General features: G+C 39.4%; 1 protein-coding gene across 10 annotated transcripts in view; it reads right to left on the reverse strand.

Moving 5' to 3' along the window:
- The window catches only part of PPP1R12B (protein phosphatase 1 regulatory subunit 12B), a 220,153-nt gene that overhangs the window by 113,823 nt on the left and 82,039 nt on the right, over positions 1-24,291 (reverse strand). For 6 of the 10 annotated variants that reach the window (XM_086694641.1, XM_086694642.1, XM_025920940.2 and 3 more), the window contains exons 10-14: positions 22,295-22,498; positions 21,144-21,226; positions 19,801-19,926; positions 16,937-17,119; positions 13,432-13,614 (exon numbers count right to left, since the gene is read on the reverse strand). In XM_086694641.1, the coding sequence (XP_086550767.1) occupies positions 13,432-13,614; positions 16,937-17,119; positions 19,801-19,926; positions 21,144-21,226; positions 22,295-22,498 (779 nt within the window). Of the gene's footprint in view, positions 1-13,431; positions 13,615-16,936; positions 17,120-19,228; positions 19,267-19,800; positions 19,927-21,143; positions 21,227-22,294; positions 22,499-24,291 lie in introns of those variants that run through there. The other 4 variants (XM_086694643.1, XM_025920942.2, XM_025920943.2 and 1 more) reach the window with 2 other exon arrangements.

Here is a 24,291-nt window from a genome sequence, read left to right on the forward strand (position 1 = left end):
AAAGGACACAAACAAAGAGGAGAAAGGACAGAAGTGAGCCAAGAAAGAATGGCATGTCAGGAGTCAAGGTAAAAATAAAGATTTAAGAAGGCAGAAGCCAACATCGTAACGTGCTGCTGGGAGTTCAAGGCAAAAAATGAAGTGAATAAGGAATCTGATCATTAGGAACGCCACAGGGCCCTTTGCTAGAGCAATTTCACTGGACAGGCGAGTGGGGCAGGATTTCTATTTTAACAGACTGAGGAGTGAATAAGAGGCTAGGAAGTGAAATGAGAGGGCTTTTCAAGAGTAAAAGGCAGAGTGAGACATGGTAACCCCAGAGGGCGGTACAGTGCCAAAGGTAAGTCTATTAAGATGGGAGAGACAAGCACCTATCAAGGACAAACAAAATCTTTGTGCAGGAGTACTTTTGTCACAGATATAGCTCAGCTTGCAGCTCTCCTTCCCATTACTTATGAATTTTGTGTGCCAAATAGTTTTTCTTTTAAACACGGTAAGCTTCATTATAAAGGAATGTGTTTCTTCACTGGCTTCCTTGAGCTATTGCTATATTTTATTTACATGTCAGCGAGCAGTGAGCCACTTTCGGCACAAGTGCACCAGACTTGTGAATCACATTCAATTTCCCTATTTCAGGTTAGAAGACTAATATTTATTCAGAGGAAACAAATTAAAGAGCTGGGTCAGTATACTACCCAGGATTAACTAAGAGGCTCTGAGGAAGAGGGAAAAAAGTGGTTTAAAGACGAACCAGAAACAAGGAATCATTCAGGTAATTGCTGTCATCCAATTCCAACTTTTAAATGTTTCTTAAAATAGAAATAAACCTGCCCATGGCTCTGGAATTCTCCCAAAACTTCTTATATCCCACATCCTCATAAAACACTGACTAAGCCAGGGGACCTACAAGACAACTTCTCATTTGTTTCCCCCAAACCCTTATTTCCTATTTCGATTTCAGAGAGGACAGAAAGTTTTCAATTTGCTTTATTTTCAGAAGTGGTATCTCCCAAGGCAAATACTCTTTTCCTAGAAGTTTTTTTCTTCCCTTGAAAAAATACCAAGAGATTGTAACCACTGTGTTCAATTAATGCTAGCTTATGGTATGGAACAGCCCAACTAAGACCGAGCCCTGGCATACCAGGGCTCAGTTGTGTACAGAAAGCATGGGCTTTGAAGTCCAAGAGACCTGGTTTTGAATCCTGGTTTTTTAATTTACTAGCTCTGTGACTGTGGGCAGGTTCCATAATCCATCTTAGCCTTAATTTTCTTGTATCTTTTAAGAAAATAATATTTATCTCACAAAACGATGACCATTAAGTGCATCTAGGAGGGTACTGACATATAACATAACAAGCTTTCAAAAGTATGAATCCTCTTACCCCCTTTAAACCTTTCATATTCAACCAACTCAAATTGTATCTAAACTGGCTTCATGAAGTCCTTTCTAACCTCTCCATCCTACATCATTCACCTTCTCTGAACTCCTAATACACCTGAACACAATTTTGCACTCAAGGATATATTATTCCTTAATGTACACCCGTGGTTTACCATGTGTATATTTGACGTCCTTGATCTTCAAGGCACAACCTAGGACATATCTCTTTCTTATTATACCCATGGCTGTCAGCATAATACTGAGCACATAAACGGTCAGACAGTCTCTGAATCCTGTGATTTTAGGATCCAATATTACCTGCGAATCTCCTAACTCCACTGATCAACCAATTAAGAAACTGAAACTAAAGTAAATGGCTTGCTTGAGAAGGCAGAAATCGAGTGCTCAGCTGGAGAGTAACTCGGTCTCTTGCCTTGCAGCCCAGCAGCCTGCTGCTCTCTTGTGAAGAAGCATCACAGCAAAGTCCACAAAGGGCCTCCATATACTAGAAAAAGTCTGCACTCTCTATATTAAAACATTTAACATGGAATGGGGTAAAAATGCTTACCTGCAACCTTTCCTAACACAAAAGTCTTTGGGAGCGGGACACAAAGTAGACCGACTGATGTTCTGCTGCTGCCATCTTCTGGACGCGGAAGATTACTACCTGGGGGCTCCTTTTCACTGAGAAACCATTTCATTCAATAAATATTTACCCGACATCTACTATGTATTAGGCTCTGTCGTATGAACGACAACAACAACAATAAAAAGCACCCTCAAGAAGCTCACAATGTAGTCATGAAGAGAGACAATTTAATGAATCAGTTAAACCAGTTCTAAGAAAAGTGCTACTGAAGAACACTGAGGAGAGAATACTGATCAGGCTGGAGCTGGGGAAGCACGGTAGCCAGTGGTGGGGTTTAACCTGCAGATGTTCTTTTTTTTTTTTTTTAATTTTTTTTTTCAACGTTTTTTATTTATTTTTGGGACAGAGAGAGACAGAGCATGAACGGGGGAGGGGCAGAGAGAGAGGGAGACACAGAATCGGAAACAGGCTCCAGGCTCTGAGCCATCAGCCCAGAGCCTGACGCGGGGCTCGAACTCACGGACCGCGAGATCGTGACCTGGCTGAAGTCGGACGCTTAACCGACTGCGCCACCCAGGCGCCCCTAACCTGCAGATGTTCTTAAAGGATGAATAGAATTTTGTTCATCAGGGAAGATGACAGAAGGCCATTCCAGAAAGTCGAGCACAGACAAAGAGAGGCATAAAAGCAGAACATGTTCACGAAATTGAGTTTTCTACCTGAGTACATAAAATGATGCATATACAAAAATCCAAGAAGAGTAGAGAGAGGGTGATAAGAAAAGTAGAACAGTATAGCTCTTGGTAGGCTGAGTTCAAAGAGTCTAATGAATAGTCTCTCTACAGGGTTGAAAGGACTACCCATCAGATTAGATACCTTCTATACTGCCTGGCTCAGCACGGTTTTGAATTCTGTCTAGAAACTGGTCCTTTGAGCATAAAAGATCAATTAGGAAACGTCTCATCTTATAGGTATGGGAAAACATTTACTTCCATGAAGATTCAATGTGACTGTACAGTTTGTGGTATGCAAACAGCTTTCACTCAGACCTCAAGACCTCAATGAGCTAGTCTCTGTGTTTTGTAATTTCCTGTTCAAAGGCCAGCTCCAGGAGCAGTCTTACCCTTCATTTACCTAAACCAGCTTCTCCCTGTAATTGCCCTACATATCCAACACATTGTTTCTTTGTTTTATTTACTTAATATATATTACATATATTTAAAAATTTAAAAGATATAAAGAATACAACCACCGTCTGTGTACTTTCATCCAACTTTAGAATACATTACCGGGACGCCTGGGTGGCTCAATTGGTTAAGCATCTGACTTCGGCTCAGTTCATAATCTCATGGTTTGACGATTCGTGCTGTCAGCACAGAGCCCACTTTGGATCCTCTGTCTCCCCCTCTGTCTCTCTGCCCCTCCCCTTCTCATGTTCTCTCTCTCTCCCTCTCTCAAAAACAAATAATAAACATCAAAAAAAACAAAACAAAACAAAAAACCACTACATTACCAGTATCGGTTTCCTCTTAAAAAGAGAAGCATGTTTCTACTTTTTGAAATTCTTAATCGTCCTCTGCTACCCTAACCTCCTGGGTGGGATCCTTAAGTCAGTGTACGTGTTTAAATACTTTAGGAATATCGGGGCACCTGGGTGGCTCAGTCAGTTAAGCATCTGACTCGATTTCGTTGCAGGTCATGATCTTGTGGTCCATGAATTTGAGGCCTGAGTTGAGCTCTGTGCTGACAGCTCAGAACCTAGAGCCTGCTTCAGATTCTGTGTCTCCCTCTCTCTCTCTGCCCCTCCCCTGCTCACACTCTCTCTCTCTCAAAAATAAAACATGAAAAAAATAATAGTAAGTAAAAATCTTTAAAATTAATAAATTATTTATGAATATGAAGAAACAACAAAGAAGTTCTAAACCAGTTATTCTGAACACCATACGTCTTATTCTTACACATTCACCCTCTCCCGCTGCTCTCCCGACCACACCACCACCAAAACAATGTATGCAATCAAGTCAGCTTCCCAGAGGACCATCAGGAGGAGGACTGACAGCAGAAACACACATCTAGGATATCAAAGCCATCAAGCAAAGACATTTTACCTGCTGCTTCTGCTATTCCATGCCCAGTACCTCCCGATGTCTCAACTCAGCACACCGAGAGTTAGCTTCCAAACACAGAAGATGTTAGTAAACTATGTGGCAGAGGCTTGTTTCCATTTCTCAGAACACAAAGATCAACTTCCTGTGCCTCGGATTTCCATAAAACCAGGAACAGAAAAGAACTCCACTGCCAGATCAAATCATTCTAGGGGAGAGCAGGTCAAGCTACCTCAGACACACCTTGCAGCACACCTGTGCGGCAGCTTCCCAGAAGCTGGGAATTTTCAACAAGCAGGTGGCCACCCCTCTGGTTGTCCTTCCCTAGTAACCTAGTAAACACCAGAGCTCATTTTATGAGATTGTTACAAGTGGCTGTCTTTTTCTAACGTGGGAAAATCAACTGGTAGGAGAGAGAGGGGGAGGGGGTTTGAGAGAGAGCACAAAAGTTCGGTCCCTCCCACATGTCACCAATACTCACAGCTCTGAAAAAAGAACCACTTTATCAGAAGGAGATTAACTGTAAAAACATAGCTGATAAGGGCTTTGAGTAGCAGGTGTTAGGTGACTGCTCACTTTACGCTGAAGTGGTTGGGGAATTAGGACAGAACCACCAGAGCCTCTGCTGCATCAGGGAACGGATTCTGGTCCCTTCTTTGGAATGCACGTGTCCCAAAGGGGAGGGGGAACATTTAAAACCTCCACTCCTGAGCTGTTAAGTGGTGTGCTGAGGAATTATGTGACAGATGCCACTGTCTCTGGAAGATGAAGTGAGTTTGTGTCTCAGTAGCTGTGTTTAGCAACAGAAATACAGGAAAAAGATAACAGACTTGGAAATTCAAGGCCCTTAAGTCTTAATGTAGTATCTCTCAGCAGGCCTCATCCAGGTCCTTTCCCAGAACAGTTCAGTGGAGCTAAATGATCTTAGTGTTATTTTTAAACAGCTTTATTGAGGTAAAATTCACATACCGGGTTAAGCATATCATTCAGTGGTTTTCAGTATATCCACAGTTATGTAATTATCACCATAATCAATTTAAAAATATTTCCATCACCCCAAAAGAAACCACATATGCATTAGCAGTCACTTTCCACTTCGTGTTTTTAAATATAAATCAACAGCATCATTCTCACTGGCTGAATAGTACCACACTGCATCTCATCTAAAATATCGTCAATCGCAAGACGCACTGCCACTTTACCACAAAAGAAACAAAAAGCAGTGCCAATCACACATGCTTTTTATCACCTTTTCATCACTTGATTTAACAGTTATTGAAAGCAATCTTTTTTTCCATTTTTTAAAATATAATTTATTATCAAATTGGATTCCGTGCACACCCAGTGCTCATCCCAACAAGTGGTCTCCTCGATGCCCATCACCCACTTTCCCCTCTCCCCCACCCCCCATCAACCCTTAGTTTGTTCTCTGTATTTAAGAGTCTCTTGTGGTTTGCCTCCCTCCCTCTCTGTTTGTAACTTTTTTTTTTTTTACCCTTCCCTTCCCCCATGGTCTACTGTTAAGTTTCTCAAGATCCATATATGAGTGAAAACACATGGTATCTGTCTTTCTCTGACTGACTTATTCCACTTAGCATAACACCCTCCAGTTCCATCCATGTTGCTGCAAACGGCATGATCACTTGCAAACTAATAGAATAACTAGTTTCATTCTTTCTCATTGCCAAGTAGTATTCCATCGTATATATAAACCACTTCTTCTTTATCCATTCATCAGTTTATGGACATTTAGGCTCTTTCCATGATTTGCGTATTGTTGAAAGCGCTGCTATAAACATTGGGATACATGTTGAAAACAATCTTTTAGACTTATTTAGACATATTTTGTACCAGCAATGCACATAACTCCATGGAAGTAACAGAACACCTATGACTAAATTCACACACGTGCAGGAATGGTGATTAGCAGTAAGACATGATGATTTCAGAGATACTGAAATGTGAAAAATGTTCACCCTAGAATCAACAGTATCAAATATTACACAGTATGGAGCGTCCTTGGTTACAAAACAACAGAAACTGACCTCACTAACTTAGGAAAGGAATCATACAAGCACAATCCATATAAGCTAACAGAATAACTAATCATCTAATCAACCCCCAAACCCCTAGAATGGCAATATAGTAGAAAATATATCTACTGCTATATACATTTCATTTTCTTCCTGTTCCATAGGAAGAGAGAGATCGGTTTCAATAAAGAAAAACTTAGTAAATTCAGAATTTTTTCAGTCTTTTAGATATAGAAGGAAAATGCTTATTTTAGAACCAAAATTGAGAGAGTAGAGGAGCAGGGAATCTCTTTCTAGAGTACTTTTTCCATTTAACAACTGCCTGTCTTTAGCTTGAGACAGATGAGTCAAATGACTTTAAAAAGCCATGACTCAGTGTTTAATTACTTGGTTTAAATTTCTAACATTCCAAAGATGATGCCAAATTAATTTGCTGACAGCTTCACATTAGCAGGAATAACTACCTAGCTTATAAAGACCCCAAGGGATTCAAGAAGGTCAATAAGTGTGGTGTATATGACTCAGTCAATACTGACCATATCCTGACCAAGCAGAGTTGCATGTGGGCTGGTTGGGAAAGAGAAACAATTATAGCTTCTTGTGGAGAAAAACTATTTTAGCCGTTTCTATAAAGAAAATAAAGGGCACCAATAAAAAAGATGTAAAATTCAGGGCTGGGTTGAGAGACGGAAAAAGCTAGAGGAGAAACAGAGCAAGAGCATCAAAGGCAGACGCTATCAGACTCTAATATTAGCCAAGGGAACTGTTTACATTTTTGTTGCTAAGGAAAACTTGGAGCTTTGGAAAATGAACCAAACCACTACACTATTGTGACAGTTGCCGCTTGGCTCTGATATCCCTACAGAGTTATCTGCCAACTGCTTGCCACTTGCCATTTCTGTCCTGCCGTCTGCCGGTCAAGTCAACCCCTTTACAATCAGATGACCCTGTTGGATTCTATAATCCTCAGGGGCATTCCAAAGACTGGAAGGCAGTGATTACAGTGCCTTACAGGTAGACTGTTGCATTCTGGGCTACAGATTAAGATGGAAGGGCCCCCGAATCAAAACCTTTATTCTTAAGTCCAAAAGAAGAAATGGTTAGTGAGTTCAGTGACAAGGGAAAAAGAGTCTTGGGTGATGATCTCCACTGCAAATCACTCCATGCTTTTAGGGTCTCAGTATTTCCATTTGTAAAATAGGAGCTTAACACCTATTCTTTCCATCATGTAAAGAGAATACATTTGAGCACACTTGAGCTTTTCAGGAAAGAAAACAAAAGGAACTTTGTAAATCCAAAATCATACCCTTCTCAAAAGTAATAAACCACTTCAGAAGTCCTGCCCTGAGCTTATGTAGCAAAATCATAAATTATCTAAAATCCTGCACACTTTGAATCTCTTGACTCTTGTGTTTATTCTTCAGCCATCTTCACAGACTTACATTATAAGAGACTGTTGTCCCTGAATTAATTTTTTTTTTCAAGCTCTCTCCTTTCCCTGCCCTCCTTATAATGGTAACACTTCATCACTCTGGAACTTTGGAAAATACAGAAAAAAAAAAAAAAAGAAAATAGAAATTACTCATAATCCCTCCCCAGAAAAATCTAGTGTTAAGATTTCCATGTTTATTCTATTTGGTATCACAATGTATTTTTTTGTATCTAGCTCAGTCCATTTATTAACATAACTACTATTATATAACGTTAACAAACTGACTGAAAGAACACAGCGTGTAAAGCTGAGACTGATCATGAAACGCCTGCACACACCCATTTATCCCTTCTTAGGACCAAACATTCTCAGAAAAGAAAAGCCAGCTGTACAGGTTTAATGGTGAGACCCACTCCCCAGTCCCCGTGCTCTAATTACACTGCAAATAGAGATTCTTTCTGAGAGGTGACTTCTCCACTGGTTAGGTCTTGCTGTGGCCAGTTTTAAAGCCCCATTTACCCCAGTGCTCACTAATTGTTTCAAATTGGACCTGTGAACTCGGCCTTCAGGCCTCTATCATGGTTCCCAGCAGGAGTCCAAATGCCTCCACAATGAGCTGATTACACAGAAAGCTGCAGCTTCAAGAGAAGAATTAGCACCCAGCATGCTCTTTCAGAAGGAAAATTTAGCTGTTTTCAAAACATGTGATTTTTTTTTCTTTCAGCTTGTGTTTGTCTAGAGGGAGAAATTCCAAATGGCTTTAATTCTGTAAAGGCTTAAATGGTATGTTTTATTTGATCAAGTCATTCCCCAGCTGAAAATACTTCAGTGGTATTCCATAGCTCTGCAAACAGAAGTTCAAGTTTCTTAGCATAGCACAACAACAAACATCTACATGATCTGGTTCCTGCCTACCTCTCTAACTCCACAATTTCCAAAGTATACCCAGTGGAATACCAGTCTTGGGTTTCTGTGAAAAAAACAAACAAACTATTCGATGGACACAGAAATTCGGGAAATGCTGCAAATTCTAACAAGCCCACGCTCCCCTCTCCACCGTCCCCCCCCCCAAGAGAAATTATCCTGAGAAGGCTTTTGAATAATCCTGTTTAACTTCGTTTAACCCATTCTTTCACAAACTCATTTGGCCACAGGCTGCTTTTTTTTTTTCAAATCATCTAAATCTATTTCACATAGACACTTTCAGAAATGCTACACTGGCCTTGCCTTCTCCCAGCTTTGGGCATATTGAACTTGTTCCCTGAATTTCTCCCGTTCCCTCTAAAATATCATCCTCTTATTACCATTTATAGTTCACTTCTAGTTGCCTTCAGAATTCACCTGCAGCCACCTCCTCTAGCACACGTTCTCTGTCACCCTACTCGGTTGAATTTAGATTCCCCTTCTTTGTGCCACCATATCAATCTATACATATCTTTACCAGAGCACTTAACAATGGACGATATTATGTGATTTATTTGCCTTCCCACAATAGATAAAGTTAAGCTCCTCAAGGACAGGAAAGATGTTTTTCTTTGACCTTGTATCTTTAACCACTGTGCCTGCCACATGGCAGGCTCTTAATGGTTGTTAGGTGCTTTATATACACGGCTTCCCATTTAAATGGGAGTCTATATAGATACAACACATCTATAAAATCTTTTATTCTAGGAACCACTTCTGACTAAATTACCATTTTTATAGATGTGTCTATCTTTAGTATAATTGGTCACTTCTAATTATTGGTTCCAATTTAAATAATAGTTTGAGGTTTCTGTTCTGCATTCAAAACTTCTATTAAGTACTGACCTGCATATAATACTTCTAAGAATATATCTGAGAAGCTTCATCTGTTAGCTCTGTCACAGTGATTCATTTCCTTCAGTGTTTATAAGGTTCTATGCAAGTTTGTCTTCGGTAGGCAATTGTTTTATAGGAACCCCTTGTACCCTGGTTTGTCGATGTGTTTCTTCATGGTGGCTTTAAATTGCTTGTGCCAACAGCCCCAGTTTCAAGAGTGCAGACCTAATTTCTATGTTAACCTCTTGGCTTGGGATTTCCACACTATATAGGGAGTAAAAATTACCCACAAATGATTTTTCTGTCCCTGTTCAGACCCTTGGATAAGCCCCATCCTTGACACTTCTTTAGGCCATAGATAAAGTACCCTTTTCATGAATTGGGCAGTCTTTTGAGAGCTCCAGCTTCTCTTGGTTACAGCTCCTAGCCTACTCAAGTCCAAAGCCATGCTTCCTACATCCATACACCTCATGAAAATCTGAGCCTCCAAATTCTAAGGTCTACTACATTAGCCACTTCATTTTTTTTTTTTTTTTTTTTTTACCTAGCAGTTCCCTTTCACTTTTCTGAACTCACCTATATTTTCCTATGTTTGTAATGGGAAAGAGGTCCTTATAAATCCATCTACCATGTTACTAGAACTTCTTTCTTAAATAAATTTTGAGTCCATTCACTTTTCTCTATCTCTTTTACTACTATCTCAGTGCAAGCCACGTTCTCTCTTATGCAACTTTCTTCTGCAATGGTCTCCTTCCTGGTCATCTCACATCTACTTCTGTCCATCCTTCCCCTGTCCAATCCATATGGAATATATAACCAGAGTTTGGAAGCCAGAATTTTAAAAAATGTAAGTCAGATCATGTTATCTTTTTGCTTAAAATCTTCTATTGGCATATTACCTGGCAATTTGACTCCTAGGTATATACCCAAGAGAAATAAGAACATATGTCCACACAAAAACTTGTACATGAATGTTTATGGTAACATTACTCAAATAGCCAAAAGGTGGAAAGAATCCAAATGTCCACCAACTTATGAATAGCAAAAAAAACTCAGTATACGCGCACAATGAAACAGTGTTTGGCCATAAAAAAGAATAAAGTGCTGATACATGCCATGCTTCAACATGGATGAACCTTGAAAACATTATTCTAAGTGAAAGAAGATAGTCACAAAAGACCACATATTGATTCCATTTTTATGAAATGTCCAGAATAGGCAACTCTATAGAAATAGAAAGGAGATCAGTGGTTGCTAAGGTCTAGAGAATGGGGAGATGGGGTGGGAGTAGGGGGGGACAATAACTAAAGGGTATGAGATTTCTTTTTAAGGTGATAAAAATGTTCTAAAATTGTGGTAAAGGATGCACATATCTGTGAATATACTAAAAGTGACCAAATTGGACATCTTAAATTATATGGTATATAAATTTTATCTTTATAAAGCTGTTAAAAAAAATTCTTCCAGTAACTCAACATGGTTCTTAACATATAAATCCAAAATTTTTGTCCTTGGCTGTAAGACTTTGCATTATATAGCTCCTACTTACTCCTCAAGCCTCACCTTAGACTGCTCTTTCCCTAACTCTCTACAATGTCTTCTTTCAGATTCTCCAAAGGATCAAGCACCTTCCTACCTTAGTGTCTGTCTTTCCAACAACCATATTTTCTGCCTGGAATGCTTACCCCTTCCCTTGGCTATATTTGTCCTACAGATCTCAATTTGAGCAGGATACTCTTAGGATAACCGTCTCTGATCCTGCAGGAAAAGGGGAGTCTTCTGTAGGCGGATCTTCTGTAAAACTGTCGTAACAACTCACACTACCTCTTCATAGTATATATCACAATTATTTGTTTAATGTTTGTTTTTCTTCACTAGCATATTTGTTTCCCAAGGGCTAAGGCTGTTCTTGTTTATGGCTGTATCACCTGGGTTTTTTTTTATAGTACCTTGCAATGACAAATGCTCAATAAATATTTTGACAAGAATGAATGTTAGTGACTGAGTCCAACAGCTCTTTATCGAATAACTTCCTATTTACTTATCTTGTATCATTACCCTATTTAACTTCTCTAATTAAATATTATTTGTTATCTAATAAATATCTAGTATCTTGTTTATTATGTTGCACCATCCTGAAAATGCACTTGATATACCACATTCACATAATTCACTGAAATTTTGGTTTATTCTTATATTTATATTCTTTTATTCTTCTATTTGCTGCTCCTTGAGGAATTATGTCCTAGTGATAATATGCAGTACATAGTAGCTAATCAATAAATATTTGTGGCCTAAATAAAACTCCTAAAACAAAATTAAAATCTGTAGCAGGTGCTATCTTATTGTTCATAGGTTATAAAAATCCCAGAAGACAGTAACTGTCTCTCTAGGTTTCTCTAAATAATGATACATGCAACTAAGTATTTAATAATGTGATTTGATTAAAAACCTGACTTACCCATCCTTTCAGGGATCATGATCTTAAAGATGAATTTAACTCATTTTACTTGTCTCAGCCCAGAAGGATTTTTTAAAGGGAGTTTTTCTCAGCTAATGAAAATATTACTTTTGCATTTATTCCTAGATGAAACTAATAGTATCTAAATTATAACTGAGCTATTAAATTTATAAGCATTAAATATTCAAGATTGATTTATTAAAATTTCCTTGTCTGGAAACCAACTAAGAGATGATGCTCTGCAATCTGTTAAACCAGAAAATGGATTTTCTCCAACTTTTATATAAAGAAATGAAAAAAAGAAAGGAAGGAAAGAAAGGAAGGAAAAGAAAGGAAGAAGAGAAACACTATTTTTCAATTCACTTAACATCTCCCTTCCACTTCTTCTCAAATTGTGTTTTAGAACTGTCTTTATAATAAACAAACATCTAAACAGTTTAATTCAAGGGGTGCCTGGGTGGCTCAGTCGGTTAAATGTCTGACTTTAGCTCAGGTCATGATCTCACAGTTCGTGAGGTCAAGCCCCACGTCAGGCTCTTTGGTGTCAGCACAGAGCCTGCTTTGGATCCTCTGTCCCCTTCTCTCTCTGCCCCTCCCCAATTTCCGCTTTCTTTCTTTCTCAAGAATTACAAATTGGGATGCCTGGGTGGTTCATTTGGTTAAGTGTCTGACTTCGGCTCAGATCATGATCTCACGGCTTGTGGGTTCGAGCTCCATGTCGTGTTCTGTGCTAACAGTTCAGAGTTTAGGGCCTGGAGCCTGCTCTGGATTCTGTGTCCTTCTCTGCACTCTGTCTCTATCTCTCAATAATAAATAAATGTTAAAAAAATTTTTTTTAAAAGAATTATAAATTAAAGTAAGTTTAACTTGTATCTTATAGATGGTAAGACTTCTTGATTTATTATGCATATAGACATTTCTAGTGCTTAAAAACTTAAGCATGGCTTGAGTTTTTAAAACAGCCAGATGGAGGGCACTCTATTTTTTTACACTTTTTTAGGTGGAGAAAACGTCCTATTCTTGGTTACATCTTCCAAGGTCTCTTAAAACTGACAACCAAAAAGTTATTCTTAGATTCTACCTGAAATCTCTCCTGTGCCAATTCATGACTGCTCTCTCATAATTTTTCTCTAAAGAAACTGTAGAGTAACCAGTCACTATCCTTCTACCATGTCATCACATACTATGCACTTCCTTTTCTGGTATTCTTAAATTAATTAAAACTTTATATCCTAGCTTTATCTCTCTGAGCCTTTTATCATGCCACCGCTTTTCCTTGCTGCCAGAGAAATCTTCACGGACTCCTCAGAACAAAACAGAAGATCCTTTTCTGTGCTTCATGTTCTCCATCACAAAATGGGGAAATAACGCCTGACCATGATTTCTCTTATAAGAAAAATAGAAAAAAGATATGCCTCTATTCATAACAGAATAAGTATCTTTATTAAATGATCAGAAATAATTAAGATCTTTGCCAAAAATCTCCCGGAGGCAAAATACAAAACCCAAACTATAATATAAAGATCTACTTTCATAAATGTATTTGGGATTAGGGGAAAGACTTCACACCCACTGCTGTATCTCCTACCTCAAAGCAGAACCCCACAAATGAAATCAGTACATAACATACCTCCTCTTCTCCCTGGCTTCCACAGAGGAGTCTGTTCCAGGAGTGGAGAGCAGAGTGGCAGTTGTAACCCCATTGGCAGTGTTAGGTGGAGGGCGATTAGTGATCACACAGAGCGGGGTGCTGGAAGAGACATTGTCTGCTGTTTTCTCTGCTGTTGAGTCAGCCTGTGATTTGTAAGGAGTCCTGAAACAAAACAAAACAAAACAAAACAAAAAAACCCAAAAACACAAGCAGAAAGAGAATGGTCAGGCATGCTACATCACAAAGCACTAGCACACAAAGGGCTGGAGGTAAGTTTAACTACAGAATCTTCTTGCTCAGATTTTGTTTGTTGGTTGACTATTTTTTTTAATTCTGAGCTCTTAAATCTTAGAACAGTATGATGATACATTTAAGTCTGATATCCTCTGCACAAAGAGTTCTGTTTCATGAACATTTTTTTTTTTTTTGCCCGAGATTAAAAATTTTTTTAAAAATTAGCTAGGGCACCAGGCAAGATAGTAACATATGCAAGACTGCTTTAAATGATTCCTGAGTACCATCTGGTCTCCACACACACATACAGAAGCAGGGTCTCTCCACACACATGAAAACAACACTAAAGTCACTTACGATATTAGTCTCCACCTGCCCCTTAATTCTTGGCAGTGAGAGTCTTTGTGGTAGTCCTCAGCCTAGATTAGATGACCATCTTCTTGGATTCCAGAGATATTTGATAAATACAACCTCAGTATGTTCAGTTCTCTTGCACCTAGCTCAGCAACTGCTTTCTTCCCATTTAACCAAATGCCTAATTGTCTGTATTCTTAAGTGTACACATGAGCAACAGGAATAAAAACTATTAAGATTCTATATGTAACCTTAACTACAGATTTTCCAACAGCAAGCTGTATAATTAAACTCATTTACATGAAAACAAGATCTTTGTTTCTTAACAAAGAGTTGAGAGCAACCATTGGCTCTCCACCCAAAAAGCTATCATTTGTGATGTCACAGCTTGTTGCTGGGGTAACAGAGATCCAAAATTGATATTCACAGAGATGGGAAAAGCAATGAAAATAATGAATGCTAAAAATCTGTTTTTTTCACCTACTCAGAATTACCAGAAATGCTTCTAAGTAGCTATAAGCTCATTTTCAAATAATCACATCATTAGAATAAGCTTGAAAGCAATAATCAGATTGTAAAAATCTAAATATGGTACCTATATATGCAAATATAAAAATAGAACAGTTTTGAAGTGGTATCTAAAAAACACAAGCCACTTCTCCAGGAGCAATTAATGACTCAGAAAAAAGGTGAAATTAAATTCCTCAGACTTATAAGATGTATAAGTCTACAGGACAGCTAATAAAATTAGCCAGAAACAAAGCTATAGAAAATTACACTTATCAAAACCTTACCTAAAATTCTTTCTAGGTTAATATCATGTTTTGTTCTCTCTGCAATTTTTCCTGCTGTAGAAATGCCAAGGATTTTATTTTAATAAATTACAGGATAGGACTTGTACTATTATTTTGAAATGCGGAGTAATTTTATAAGTAGTTTGTTAGGAGCAGAACAGGAAAAGCTCCAGAGCAGGGGCCAGAGGCTCTGGAACCATGTGGGGCTACCTTTTAGCCAAGTTAACTTCTCTAGTCTCTTCATCTGTAAAATGGGGTTAATGGTACCTTAATGTGTAGGGGTCTTGTGATAAATAAATAAAATAACGTATGTAGAACACTTAGTATACAGCCCTGAATAACATATAAGCTCCATGGAAACAAAATAGTGAAAGAGACAGGAGCTCTGACATGGACAAATCTAGGTTCAACCCCTGCCTCAGTTTCTTACTAGATGTGTGACCTTGGGCAGGTGATTAAGTTTTGGGTCTCAGGTTCCATATCTATAAAGTGAGAATGGTATTTCATATACTGGAGGCCTCTTTATAAACAATACACGTGTGCCTGAGATAGCTAGTTGCCTAACCCATATTCATTTTCCTTTTTTCTCCTTACTAACAGAACCCATATATTATTGAGAGAAGCAACATATGTAGTTAACAATTCATATTTTCCAAAGTCTCCCTGGCTGCTAGAGGTAGCCAGTGAGATATAAGCATAATCTCAGTTTAAAGGCATTCCCTCTTTGTGCATTTCCCCCTTTCTTCCTTCTTCCTGTCTAGAAGGCAGTCATGACAGCTAGAGCTTCAGCATCTATTTTGCGCCATGAGACAACCCATGGAAATGGAAGCCATAATCTAAGGACTGTGAAGCAGAAAGACAGAAAGATTCAGGATCTTTAATGACTCTGAAGTTGTGGTGGTACCTCTGCCTATTTCTGGACTTTCTTAAGTGAGAGAAAAAAAAATACACCTGTATCATATTTAAGCCTCAATTATTTGGATTTACTGTTACATGAGTGTAAACCGAATGCTTATGTAATTTTTGTACAGTATTTAAGCCAATGCTTGGCACATGATAGGGTTCAACAAATGGTAGCTGTTACTGGTTTTTCCTAGTCCCAGCTCTTAATAATCCAGTAACCTCTCTGTGTCAGTTTCTTCATCTATGGGCATAATATTTAGTATGCCTGTGCAGAACTCTTAAGAGAACCTAATAAATTTCTACAAAATTGTACAGTATTATTATTAACACTCTGTCATGAGCCTATCCCTCCTGGCTAAACAAATGATCACCACTTATTTTAGGGAAAGAATTCTAATAAACAGACAAATATCAGTGAAGCACCACCATCAGCAGTGTTCTTGCGGCAACACTATCATCATTTATGTTTTTCATTTTCTTTGTATCAGTTCTAGAAGTGAGACCCCAAAAAGAGGTTCCTTTGCCCTGCCCCAAAGTGAAAAGGTCTCTGACCACATATAAAGGGTTGAAAGCCACAGTCAAAATCACAGCTAAAGTCCCACTGCGCTTTCGTGACAAAGCCCCGCCCATGCTGCCTCCCTGCTTCCCCTTACACGGAGTAGACACCACTGCCCCGGAACAAAGTTTACACAAACACAAATCTCTTCCTTCCCCCTGTGTTTCCAGCAAAACGCTCTCACTGGCTGGGAATTTTCAGAAAGCTATAGGAAGCTTTTGGAACATGAGTTAGCTTTCCTTCTGATTTGGGTTGGTATACCATCCTCCAAAAACAGAGTAAATAGAAGAGATTCCTATGCACGATTATAGGAAAATTAATGTCAGTGAAGTATGAGGATATTTTTAGTCTGTGCTTTACCATAATAGGATGACCCTTACATTGTAACCACACGAAAGCAGTCATTTTAAGTTGATGCCTAAACACCCAGTACAAAGATATGTACCCTATGATTATTCAATGAGCAACTGTTGGCTGGCTAATACAAGTCAAAACAAAAGCATCCCTGTTAAATTATAGACATTTTCACAGGAATTCACACGTGCTTCCACAGTGACAAAGTCTCTTTGGTTCAAATCTCATATGTGTATCCAGAGGCGTTAGTTTTGATGACTGTAACTCAAATGGCTCCAAGAAGCCTTACCTGCCATGGTGTACAGATGCAGTAGTGTTTGCACTGATTGGTGCAGGGCAAGAAGAGGCAGGTTGCCACTTGCTGCCCCGAGAGGTAGATGAACCAATGGTAATGGGTGAGGTAGCAGGAGATGAATTGCGATTGGCTGAAATGTAGGGACTTGTGGGGTCACTACTTCTACCAAATGAAGCACTGCAAAACAGTACACAGTCACTTTCTTCAGGACGTGCTGCTCACCCACCATTTCCCAGCACCACCTTCCCCCCAGATTGTGCATTAAAAGGAATGTAGACCAAAGAGAGGGTATGGCAACTGGGAAGTGGAGTGACCAACTCCAGCTAGAGCTGGGTCACTGGCAGCAAGCAGGCATCTGTCAATCATCCAAAAGAGTGAAGGAATGGGGAGGAGAGATAATATGCAATAAGAGAGAGCAGAAGAGTAGTATATTGGAATAGAATACAGGCTAAGAAAAAGAAATATTAGGAAATAGAATAATCGTATTAGAAAAAGTAATTCCCGACAAACCCCAAGGCAAAAAATCATGCAACCCCAAATGTCTACCTGATGCAGAAGTAGCCCCACAGAAGCTAAAGTAAGACCAAGAATTTGGAGAGGTTTCGGAGTAGAAATTTAAAATTAAAGAGTGGAAAGGAATAAAAAGCTCTGTGGGGGGAAAACACATCTCTGAGAACCGTGGTTATTTAGCCTCAAACAAACACATCTTTGGGAGGATTCCAAGGCTGAAGTCTAGAAAGTAATATTGCATGGGCAATAGAAGGCAACTTTTTCTTGTTTCAAATGAAGATAAGTAGGAACCACCTCAACTGAAGTAAAAAAAATTATTTGGGTTAGAATTAAAAAAAAAACCAAAAACTCCTTGACTATTACAGTAATGACATACTACAGGGGGTGAGCAAAATAAGCTATGAAGTCTTCTTTGGTAACGATGCATTTTACAGGGACATAGGAAAGGAATTTCTGCCTAAGGACAAGAGGTGAACTAGAAAATGGAAAGTATGCTGAGGTCCAGCACAGCCCAAGGCTGCCACATATCTTCTTGTGCTTTCTTTTTAAATTAGTGATAGCATATGATTCTTCCCTTTTGAAAAGATCATAAAATGAGATTTTATACAATCAAAAAATGCTTATGGGGCACCTGGGTGGCTCACTGGGTTGAACGTCCAACTCTCGATTTTGGCTCAGGTCATGATCTCATCATGATCTCATGGTTTGTGGGACTGAGCCCTGCGTTGGGTTCCATGCTGACAGTGCAGAGCCTGCTTGGGATTCTCTCTCCCTCTCCCCCACTCACCCACACATGCATTCTCTTTCTCTCTCTCTCAAAATAAATAAATTTTAAAAAATGCTTAAAGGGTGATAGAGGTTTGGAAATCCAAAGCATGAAGCAAGTTGTAGATCTTTTTTCAAAAAGCACTCACATTATTAAGCATGCTTTCCACCCTAAACAGAGGCAGTCCCTTTCTCTTCTGTTTACCATAATTATGCCAAACTACATTCAACCAGATGCTACTCATTCAATCCATTTGTTAATGATTTGGATCATGAAAAAGAACAACTCTACCCTACCACAGTGTAACTACGTGTTAGGAAATTAAAAGGCAGCTTTTTCTCTTTCCTAGATCTAGAACATCGTTTTCTTCGAAAAGTTTTCTTGGTCTTGGATGCAACTATGAGGAGTAATAATGTATCTAGATGGATTAAGGCCGTAGCCTTGAAGACAAAGAGGTGATAGTTTCATTGAGCCAAAAACACTGAGTTTGTATACTGAATAAAGCTTCAGTGAGGTCACTGAACTATACTTGTGTACCTTCAAAGTTGAGCCTTTTCTTACAGGATGTGTCTGCAGAACTTAAAGACCATTAAAAGGCAACAGTGGCTGTTTGTTTTATAGGTCACCAGTTCCCATGTTCTTATATTAACTAGTTGATAAGATTCTTTTGATCAAGTGGGAATAAGTTTTGAACCCAAATACATAGTTTATAACAAAAGGCCGTTTCTAGGGCAGCCAACCAATCATCTATAAAACCTAAAGATGAAGCCCATGGCATGAAGAGGCAGTTGGAGGGGCTGAGTAAATGAAAGTGAAGAAAGAATTCAAAGTAAGCAATGAGAATCAGATTCTTCCACATCAGCAGCAAAGTTCAAATTAATATACTAATTAAGTATATCTTATAGCTTAATGGCTCTGGCAAAGGTGCTTTGCTTGCTGGCTGGTACATGGCAAAGAAATAATTGCAGAAAAGACAATATAGATGAGAAAAGGGAAGGAAACCCAAGTACCTTCTCTGCACCAAACTTGCGAGTTTCTCATCTTGATGGATCTGAGGGCCATTAAAGTCATAAAAAAAAAAAAAGACTCAAGTCCCTAAATTAACAGGCTTCAATTAATGAAACTTCTTTAATGCAATACAAAACTGTCCCCATTACCCTCCCCCCTCACCACCCTACAGGGTCCCTCCCTTCCTCCCCACGAAAATGTAACGAGATGAGAACTACTCGAGTTTTAGAAAAAGGAAAGCTAGCTACTGGACAAAAGTGATTTAAATTCAGTCCTACTCAGAGATTACTAGAAGTCACTTTCCAGTTGAAGACTTTAATAGGACTGAGAGGAGAGAGCATAAATTCAGATCTGTCTGTGGTAAGAATTTGGAATTAGCTTACCTTAACTCAGGAAAATAAATTAATGTTAATTTAAAATTAGTCAAGGCGTTACTCCCAAGAAATCTAAAAGTAATCCATTTTTTGATTCATTTTTGTGGTGCTAATTGGATATAAAACGACATGCAATTATGACCCATATACCCATGGCCAGAGTGAAGAAAAATCATCTCCCACCCCTGGGAGCCTGGTACCTTTTCAAGTAGGTTGATACATAGGTGGATGGAACAGCTGTCTGCGGAGTTTCCTTTCCCTTCGCTTCATCTCTCCACAGCTGCCGAGTATAGGACCCACTCCTCACTAGATTGACAGCTGATTCTCTGTAGAGGCACAAAAGAAAAACAAAACAGAACACTGATTCCTACCACCAGTTTTGTCCCTGATACAGTGCAAGCTGGGAGAGAAGAGCCAGAGAGAGAAAATGTAATACGGCTGAGGAAATAGATACATTTTCAAGTAATACTCTGTTTTATATACCTGTTTTCTTTATGGATAGAGGAGGAGTCTAGTATTACTGTCTGCTTTCTTTTATCAACTTCAAAGCTAACTAATTTCAATAGGTACCAAATCCTTATGTCATAGATCTCCCAACTCTTTTGTAATGAGAAGTCACTTTTGTCTCTCCTTTAAAGGGTTTTACAAAGCAATAGGTTGTTCATAAGTAAGCAGAGAAGAGGATGGTGGGGAAGATAAAGTCTGTCACAGAGCAAGAGGTAACTACCACAGAAGAGGAAACGGAAGAAATTGCTGGAAGCCTATTTAGTGTTACAAATAATAAGCCATCCAGGAAAGGACTACAGTAGGATTTCTAATCCATAATTGTTCCCTCAGGCCTGTGGCTACAAAAGCTGTGGGTCTCCATCTTTCACAAAGCTCTCCAGAATAGTTCTTCTCAAACTTTAATGTGCATGTGAATCACCCAGAGAAATTTGTTAAAATGCAGATTCTGATTCAGCAGGTCTGAGGTGGGACCTGAGATTCTGCGTTACTAACGTGCTTCCAGGTGACATCAGTGCTGCTGGTGCGGAGGACCCCACCTCGAAATGCAAGGTTCTAGGTCAGGCTCTGCTCCGAGAGGCAGCAGTACTTCAAAATCCTCACATTCATTTTAACCGATGAGGAAGACTTGAAATCTTATCTACGTACAAATTAGAAGTTGATCACTAATTAAATAACAATATTTCTGGTGTTTACTATGGAACAGGTCATGTGCCAGGCGCTAGGGGGTCCTTGCGAAACTAGACAGACATAACCCTACCTTTCCAGAGCCTGCTGGTGTACCAGAATGAATTCACCCTCGGCAAGGTCAGGGAAGACTTCCTAAAGACAATAATATCTAAGCTGAAGTGAGAGCCCGAAGGGCAGAGAACTGGCAAGGCAAGTGAGTAAAGGCTGGGAGGTGTGCTAAGCAGAAGGGAAAAACAATTCATGATGTGCTAAGGGCACCTGTGGAAAGACAGCAGCAGAGTGATGGCCAAGACATCACCATGCCTAGCAAAGTTCAAGAGGACCATCTTTGGGCCTGTATCAGGATTACCTGTTCTCCTTTTCTTCGACGTCACTTGTGTTGCTGAGCCTCCGGGGTGCTAGTGAACTAAAATAGCTCTTGTTTTCTCTCTCCTGTAAAATCAAAACAAGTAAAGCACAGAGGAGGTACAACACAATACTGATTCAGTGTAACATTTTGGGTAAAAAGCAGAACTTAATATACATATATAATCTTATTTCTATATCCAATACCAATTCCGGTTTGAGTGCTATTACAAAAGGTTAGCTTTCAAAGGCTAATTCCTACTTTTCCTCCATTAAAAACCAATATGTAGGGAAATAATTCTCGTGGGAAAAGCCAGGATGATCAAATAAGGAAAACAGCAGCACAAATTACACACAGCAGCAGCCTTGCCGAGAGAGACAAGAGAGCCTTTGAAAAGCCACAGACAGAAAGCTCCCCTCTCAAGTTCTTGATGAAATAAGTCTTATTTCTTCCCCAGTCTATCTTCTCGTGGAAACGCAGCTTCACATACAACAAATATGCTGTGGAATTAACCCAACCAATATGCCTCACCCCCTGGAGGAGTCTCCAGAAACACAATATCGAGCAAAGGGACTCGGATTACAAGAAGACCTGACCCCAGAGAAGAGCATCAAGTGAGCCCTAGAAAATCTGGAACCAAAAGGTACGAAATAAAAATGCACTGATGGTGGATGATTATGTAGATGAGCTGTTTGTGAAGTTAGCCTGATCATATATCTAGTAATGAAAAGAATGAGACATTTAAACATTTTTCTTTAAGTGCTAATTTGCCTGATCTTCATTAGGATTGAAAGCCCAGCTAAAGAACTTTGCTTTTAAACACTGAAAGAATATATCACTGGTATTGGCTTAAGGGAGCCTTTTAGGCCATACCCAAATTTTTATGTTTCTAATTTTTTTTACCCTAGGTAAGGAGGGTAAGGAAGAATGAACATAAGGTATGCCAAAAGGTAAAGCATTTTTTCCTTTTATTGGCTGGGTAATAGCAAAAAAATAGCCACTGGATTAAACTACCATCGTGCCATCTCCTTCTAAAGACTCTGTACTTCCAGAATCAAATTAGGGACCAGAAAACACTTTCATGCGTTCCTACGACTGAATTTTCACAGACGGGAACTGCCCTGGAGTTCTCCCATACCCCGCCTAAACGGCACCTTGTCTTTGTTGTCCAGCAGAGCAGAAATCCGAGGGCTTGATGATGACCGGTAGACAGAAGAGCCTCGGTCCCTTAGAGCTTCCCTGGAATTGGCCACCTCACTCAGCATGTTGTGGCTGCCAGTTTTTCTGAGTCCCAGTCTCCACGAAGAAGGAGATTCATCTTTGGGCTCTTCCGGCTTGTTAAAAAGGCTGGAGGAGAACTATGAGGGAAGAAGCAAAGAAAAGAAAAAAGAAAAGAAAAGAGAAGAAAAGAAAAGAAGAGAAGGGGGAAAAAGGTCTTGATGATTCTTTTCAGTCTATTTGCCTTTCCCCACACTTAACTAAGTTCAGTGAGGCAATATAAGGCAGTTCAAGGAGGACAAATACATGGCAGGCTTTCGGCCAGTGTCGCCTTCCTCACCTGGCAGACGCTAATAACCTCTCAAGGCTCCCTTTCTCCCCGAGCCAGAAATAGCCTTAGATTTGTAACACAGACAGAGTTGCTCTCTGAGAAATTAAACACTATTTGCTCTCTTAGCAATGAATGCTGACCTAGAACACCAGGAGATCCACATTCTAGTAAAAGCCTCTACTCTTGCTTGATTCACTGGGTAACTGAATATAGGACATTTTACTTTTCTAGGTCTCAACATGCTCATCTATAAAATGGTGTTAATGAGCTTAATTCCTTCTTATAATGTGTGGAGACTGGAAAACACAGAGGAGCCAACGTATAAATATGATTTAAGGTACTGTGATAAGACCGTGGGAAATTGATGTAAGTGAATACTAATAAAAATACTAAAAGCCACTCCACTCAAATTCTAATTGTTTATTTCAAGAAAATAGTTTATTTGATCTTGGCCATGTGTTTCAGATTTCACTGAGCAGCCAAATTAAAAAAGAAAAAAAAAATGGTAGAAGTCACAGAGTTGCCATCTTTTAGATTATTGCCAGGAGAACGTCTTTCAAAAACATCATTACCATTTCCATCACCATCATTTCATTGACAAAAGAAAAACATTTTAACATCAGAAAAGAAAGCTTTCTGGAAAGCTTACAGCGTCCTTAATTACCTCATTTTACCATAAACCACAGAAAACATCACAGACTTAGTGTTAGCCCAAAGACCAGTCGGGGAACAACTGGTCTTTAGAGCAGGAAAATAGTCCTTTCCTGGGATCGGGGGACCCCTCCGCAAGATGGCTGTCGTCTTTCTCCAGCTATCAGGCCACCTTTACTGCCTGGAGTAGCGAAAATGCAATGGAACCATTAAATCACTCACCTCCAGCTCACACTCAGATTTTCTCTTTTTAATTAGTCACCTGAATGTACGTATTTATGTACTCCTTCCAACTTTAGAGGCTGAATCATGTCAACTCTTTACAAGTCACCCTGATTCTGAGAGGAAAAATGTTTTTCCCAGCATTATTTTAGCCAAGTGGAATACATCTGTGTCTCTCTCTCCCTCTCCTTCTCCCTGTGTGTGTGTGTGTGTGTGTGTGTGTGTGTGTGTGTATGTATATATTTAAGCAGGCTGTATGCCCAATGTGGGGCTTGAACACATGACCCTGAGGTCATGAGTCACATGCTCCACCGACTGAGCCAGCCAGGTGCTCATGTATTTTTTTTTTTTACTTAGTATTTTTATTTTATTTATTTTTTAAATGTTTATTTTTGAGAGAGACAGAGACAGAGACAGAGGGAGAGAGGGAGGGAAGGGCAGAGAGAGAAATGGACAGAGGATCTGAAGTGGGCTCTGCGCTGACAGAAACAAGCCCGATGCGGGGCTCAAACTCACAAACCATGAGGTCATGACCCGAGCCAAAGTTGGACGCTCGACCAACTGAGCCACCCAGGTGCCCCAATTGAGTAATTTTCTTTTTAAAAAAATAAGAAGTCTAGTCACACCTAGAAGCAGTGGGAGTATGCGAGGTACAGCTAAATGACCGGATGATGAGTGAGGGCTGTGTTCTATCTGAAACATCTCTACGGATTCACAACGATGCTCTTA

This window comes from Puma concolor, chromosome E4 (assembly GCF_028749965.1).
Source record: "Puma concolor isolate L17-30 chromosome E4, mPumCon1.1.hap2, whole genome shotgun sequence".
Classification (NCBI taxonomy): Eukaryota; Metazoa; Chordata; class Mammalia; order Carnivora; family Felidae; genus Puma; species Puma concolor.